General features: G+C 52.5%; 1 protein-coding gene across 1 annotated transcript; it reads right to left on the bottom strand.

Annotated features, from left to right (window-relative positions):
- Positions 1 to 1,384: 1,384 nt before the first annotated feature.
- Positions 1,385 to 6,049, bottom strand: LOC138945042 (uncharacterized). The gene has a single exon (XM_070316214.1). It carries the CDS (start codon positions 6,047 to 6,049, stop codon positions 1,385 to 1,387), a length of 4,665 nt encoding a protein of 1,554 aa, XP_070172315.1.
- Positions 6,050 to 6,602: the final 553 nt, after the last annotated feature.

Below are 6,602 nucleotides of genomic sequence, written 5' to 3'. Positions count from 1 at the left end.
GAGAGCGAACGAAAACATACGAACGCGCTAGGCTCTCTCTCTCTCTCTCGTCCTTCCGCGATACCGCGACAAGTAAACACGCAGGAATTTCACGGCCGTTTGACATGAGAACTAAAGCGAACGAATAACGCGAAGCAAATATGTTCGATCTTGAACATACCGCCCGCCTTGGAACGTCGTTCCAATATTAGCTTCAAAATAGAAGACACGTTAATTAGGCGCGTGGTTAGATCCGCGAATCTAGGAGGACGAGAGCTTACATGAGGTGTCCCCGAAGGACAGCAACAGATACATTGGTTTGAAGACCCGCCCGCCTTGACGAAATAACTTAGATTAAGACGCGGCGAAGTACTTGAAGAAAACGCCAAACGCAAAGAATAAACTTCGAATAACACTTGACGAACTAACGCTAAGAACGCCAACTAAAACTAGAAACGCGTGGTAACGCAGAATTGAACGAATAGAAACTTAAACTAGAAACGCGAGAACGCGCGATTGTGACTGCTAATACAGCACAATAGAATCGCAAATACACGCAAATGAGAGCGCGAAAAGAAAGAGGCGGTGCACTGACATCGAAATATGACATGACCGCGAGTTATGAATTGAACTTAGCCTACGAGATTATCGCATAACTTAAGAGTAATCGCAACGAATAAACGCATAGAAAATGAAAGACGCAGAGCGAGAACGAAAGAAATCGCGAAGAACCTTAAGTTAAACTAACAGTACCTGCTTTACGACGCCGAGAGCGATCGCGAGCGCGGGTCCTTCGGGAGATGAGACTTAGAATTTACGCGAAAACCGGAGGTCAGACCTTGTCCGCCCGAAGATTTGAATCATCTGGTAAGTCTATCGGGAGCAGACATAATTTACCGATAGGGCGAACAAACTCCGACGACGCGGTTTTTACGGTGGCCACGCGCGGAAGGCCATCCGGACCAGGATGAACGCAGATGACGCGGCCGATCTCCCATTTACATGGAGGAAATAGAGGATTGCGAATGAGAACGATTTTGCCAATGGACAGCGGAGGGTGCGGCTTGCGCCATTTATTTCGCTGCTGTAGAGTATTTATGTAGTCTGCGGACCACAATTTCCAAAAGCGCTCCGCGAGTTGCCGAACGGTTTGCCACCGCGAGAGTCGATTTTCCTTCAATTCCAGAACCGACGGCTCCGGAGGGACCGTTATCGAGGCTCCAATCAAAAAGTGACCGGGGGTCAGAAATTGAAAGTCGTCGAATTCGTCAGACAGCGGCGCGATTGGACGGGAATTTAAGCATGCCTCGACTTGGCATAAGAGCGTAGTAAGCTCCTCGAAAGAAAGAGTGTGATCCCCGACCACGCGATGGAGATGATATTTGACACTCTTTACTCCGGCCTCTCACAGTCCTCCGAAATGAGGAGCGGAGGGCGGAATAAAGTGCCAGCTTATGTTATCACCTGCGGTGATGTTGAGCAGCTGGGGATCCCGAAGCGTCTTGCGATATGCTTTAGAAAGCTCGCGATCTGCGCCGACAAACGTCGTACCGTTGTCCGAGTAGATGGCCTGGGGAAGTCCGCGGCGAGAGCTAAAGCGATTGAGAGCTTGTATAAACGCGGCGGTAGAATAGTCCCCGACCAGTTCTAGGTGTATGGCGCGAGTAGCGAGACAAATGAAAAGCGCGACATACGATTTGTGGGACTTAATTCCGCGACCGGCAGCCGAACGAACTTTGATAGGCCCAGCGTAATCTACCCCGCAATGAGCAAAGCTCCTAGGCGGAGGGGACACCCGCACGGCCGGAAGATTGCCCATTAATTGCTGCGGAACCGCAGCGCGTTCGCGGACACACGGCACGCACGCATGAATAATAGACTTGACTAGCGTCCTTGCGCGAAGGATCCAGTATTCCTTCCGGAGAACACTGAGTGTCAGCTGAGTCCCGCCGTGTAGCGAACGGAGGTGCGCATGTGACGCGATGAGCCGAACGAGGGGGTGGCTGGTCAAAACAATGGGATGACGCGAGTCGTACGGAAGCGGAGCGCAATGAAGGCGTCCGCCCGCTCTCAATAACCCGTCGCGATCAAGAAACGGAGTCAGAGGTGCGAGCGAGCTTTTGATAGATACTGGGTTTCCTGAGCGCAGCGCGCGGAGTTCCGCCGGGAATGACTCGAATTGAATTTGCTTGAGCCAATAAACTTTTGCTTTGGAGAATTCAGCGGCCGAAAGTGCGCTGCCCCCAGGAAACTGAGTAGAATTGAGCGAAAGGCGCCGACAGTAATGAATGAAGCGAAATAAGTGAGCCGTCACACGAATCAATTTGGGCCACGACGAGAAACGGGATGCGAGGTCCCACGGAACCGGCGGAGTAGCGGCGTGACAGACGCGAAGTTTCTCCTCTCCGGAAGAATCGTCACTGAGAGGCTCCGGCGCCGCGGGCCAGTCATCTGAGGGCAGTCTCAACCATGGGGGGCCGTCCCACCATAGATGATGATTTAAGAGTTCGGCGCTGGAAAGGCCCCGCGAGGCACAATCAGCAGAATTCGTCGCCGTGGGCACATGACGCCACACCACATATGGTGATGTAGTCTGAATGTTCGCAACGCGATTTGCGACGAAGGTTTTCCATCGCGATGGATGAGACCGAAGCCACGCGAGGACGATGGTCGAGTCGGTCCATCCGAAGCAGGGAGCAGAATGCAAATTGAGCGCGTCGCGAATGAACGTGATTAACCGGGAAAGAAGGAGCGCGGCGGAAAGCTCCAAGCGCGGCACGGTCATAGGCGAAATCGCAGCGACTTTAGATTTGCCCGCGATTAATGAGACGAAAACTCGACCGTCGGAATTCGTCACGCGCATATAAACGGCGGCGGCATATGCATGGGTGGAGGCATCCGCAAAGCCGTGCAATTCCGCCGAATCGGAGAGAGAATTCATCCACCGCGGGAGCACTATACGATTGAGATTTGGAAGCGTAGAATAAAGAATTTGCCATCTCGCCATGATCGCATCCGGGATCACCTCGTCCCAGCCGATCTTTGCGCGCCACAACTGTTGCATAACGAGTTTCGCCGCGACGGTCGCGGGAGTGACCCATCCGAGCGGGTCGTACAATCGAGCGATCACCGACAGAATTGACCGTTTAGTATTTGGAGTTGTAGGCTCCGTTGACACTTTGAATTGAAATGCATCGTTCGCGGGATTCCAAATGATACCGAGCACTTTGACACTCTCACCTTCAGAGAGATCTTTATGACAGGCTAAACCGTGATCCGAAGGATCGATATCCGCCAGTAAGACCGATGAGTTGCTGGCCCATTTACGAAGCTCAAATTGACCGCAGCGAAGTAAAGCAATGAGTTGATCACGCTTAACGCGTAGCGCCTCGATCTGATTGTCACCGAAAATGACATCGTCGACGTAAATCTGCGTTTTGAGAATGGAGGCAGCAAGAGGAAATCGATTACCCTCGTCGTCGCCCAAACATTTGAGCACGCGTAAAGCGAGAAACGGAGCGCACGCCATGCCGTAAGTGACTGTAAGGAGTTGAAAATCGCACGGGGCGTTACCTTGAGCCGGCTGCCACTTGATTCGCTGAAAATTTACATCGCGAGAATCTAATAAAATTTGGCGGTACATTTTGGCAATGTCCGCTATATAAACATACCGAAATTGCCGCCAGTTGACGATAATTGATCGCAAATCAGTTTGTAGCTTCGGGCCAACGAGTAGGTGATCATTTAGACTCGACCCGTTGGAGGTAATGTACGATGCATTGAAAACCACGCGCAACCTCGTGGTTGCACTGTCCGCGCGAGTCACTGGATGATGCGGAATATAAACGGAGTGTGACGAAAAGGTGTCATCCGCGACACGACGCATGTGTCCGAGCGTCTCGTATTCGGTCATGAACGCGAGATAGTTGTGATAAAGATCGGGCTGAGACTTGAAGCGGCGGAGAAGGCATTGTAGAAGACGCTCAGCGGAGCGTTTTGAGTCGCCTATAGCTAAAGGCGGCGGAGATTTGAACGGCAAGCGGACAATATATCGCCCGCTTGCGTCGCGTGAGTGAGTCTCCACAAAGTGAGCTTCACATTGCTCGTCTTGAGGAGAGTAGATGCGCGACGAAGGGAGCTCCTCGATCTCCCAAAACTTTTGTATATCCTCCGAGAGGGACATTAATGATGTGCAATGATGCACTGAAACCGTGTGAGAGGAGCGCGTCGCTGAATCCGGAACGGGACCGGAAATAACCCAACCAAAGATCGTCTGTTGAGCGACGGGATATCCGGACTGTCCTTTTCGAACCCCCTCGAGGATTGCCTCGCAACACAGATCGGCGCCGATGAGCAAATCGATTGATTCGGTGCTGGTCGGATCGGGATCGGCCCACGCTAAGTTGTAGAGATGAGAGAGCGCGGATTTATCGACAACACGATGAGGAGCATAAGTCGTAAGCGAAGGAAGTATGAGAGCGGTGGCGGATAAATACGCCGAGGAAGGAATGAGAGGAGAAATTTTAATGTAAGCGGCTTGCCGAGCCGTGCCGGCAGCGCATCCGCCGACGCCCGAGATAGACGTAGGCATGCGAATGCGTTGTAAACGAAGAGTCTGAGCGAGGGCTTCAGAAATGAAGGTGGCTTCCGAGCCTTGATCCAACATAGCTCGGACCACCACTGAATGGCCTGAGGCCGACGCGACGTGAACACGCGCGGTAGCGAGAAGGACCCGCGGTCGCGAGCGCAGAACCGCGGATGCCGAAAGCGAATTGACTGCCGGGACCGTAGCCGACGGCAATTGAAACGGAACCGGCGGCGGAGTGTCTTGCGCAGGAGACACGGAAATTCCTGGCTCAGAATCCGATCCAGTGTGCAGCATCGAGTGATGCCGTTTGTTGCACGACCGACAAGAAAATCGGCTTTTGCATTCTTGGACGGAGTGCAGAGAACTTAGACAATTGAAACACCGTTTGAGGGACTTCACGGTCTCGCGGCGCTGGATCGGAGTCTGAGCGATAAACTTCGAACATTTATTTACAAGATGCTTAGATCTACACAGCGGGCATGTTATCGGCGAGGACGCGGACGCAGTTGAGGCGGAAACGCGTTGATGGCCGACGGCCTTTTGATCGTTTCCGGATTTCGAATGCACTTGAGGAGTGCATTCATCAAGAGCTCGAATTCTGTTTCTCACAAATGCGCACAGAGCTTCATACGTTGGCGGAGTGTCGGAGTCAGTCGCTCTTATGGTCCATGCTTTTCTCGTCGCGGAATCAAGCCGATGCACGGCGAGGTGGACGAGAAAGTCGTCCCATAACTCACTCGGCGTGCGTTTAAGCTGCTTCATGGAAGCGACGGAAATATTAATTTTATCAATTAACGATTGAAGATCCGAGGCCGACTCTTTATTTGACACCGGCAATCCGAGCAACGTATTGAAGTGATGCGCCAAAAGCCGGCGCGGATTTTCAAATCGCTGACTAAGCGCGTCCCATGCACTTGAGAAGTTATCCGCGGTAACCGGAATATTGCTTATCGCGTCGAGAGCGCGACCTTTCAACGACGAAGAAAGATAGTGCATACGCGCGAAGTCCGTCAGCGATTTGTTTTTTACGATGAGAGTGAGAAAGCGATCGCGGAAATTCTCCCAGTCTGAGTATGTGCCATCGAACGGTGGAAGTTTAATGGGAGGTAAATAAGAAAGATTTAACGCGGACGCATCCGTAAGCCCGACAACACTCGCATTAAGAGATTGATTTTCACTCACGATTGGCTCGAGTTCCTCGAGCCAATTCGTCATGTAGTCTCTCGTCTGTTGATAGATGTCCTCCACAGCATCGCGGACGTTGTCCTTGAAGTAGCTCACAGTAGGGCGAGTCGCTAGAGGAACGGCCTTGAGTAGTTGAGCGTGCCCATCCTGGAACAGCATCCAGCTTTCTTGGAGGTGGGCGAGTCTGCTCCGAATCGTGGGAGCAGTCACGTTCGACTTTCCTATCTTCTTGAAGTTTGAGAGCGAGCGCTCGATCGAGTGCTGCACACTGCCTTGCTTTTGCAGGAGATCCTGCATGATTGCCGAAATAACTTGCGATTTTTGTCACTAAGCTCCCGCGATCCGACACGTCCCGGCGATCCGGCTCGAAGGACCAGCAATATGTTTGCGAGCGGAGGAGGATCCCCGCGCCGCGAGAATGCGAATGCGAATACCGGCACAAGCCTCGAGAGAGGCACGCGATCGGGAACGTTGCGCGATATGAATCGCTATCGGATCGGAAGGGGATGCGAGAATGACGAAACACAAAGTATAACAGGCACTGACAGAATACTTTATTGCACAGACAGTTACATGAGGCGGCCGACGGGAATTGAAACTGACGGAACGCTGAGGCGCGAATCCGACGATTGACGGAAATCTTGACGAGCGACTTATGTTGTGACGTAATGTCCGTCTCGGTAACCGAGCGGTAACGCGAGAGCGGAAATCTTGTCGGTGCGCGGGATGGCCAGCGCGATCGCGTTTACGCACCTCAGACGCGAGTCTTCCCGTCGATCGTCACAATAATAATTGCGCTTAATGGAGAGCGACACAGAGTCCTGAAGATCGAAACGCGCCCTGAGCCGCG

The sequence above is a fragment of the Polyergus mexicanus genome, unplaced genomic scaffold (assembly GCF_030449975.1).
Source record: "Polyergus mexicanus isolate NDT 795.1 unplaced genomic scaffold, iyPolMexi1.0 SCAF_3, whole genome shotgun sequence".
In the NCBI taxonomy this organism is placed as follows: Eukaryota; Metazoa; Arthropoda; class Insecta; order Hymenoptera; family Formicidae; genus Polyergus; species Polyergus mexicanus.
This window is presented reverse-complemented; position numbering and strand designations above follow the sequence as displayed.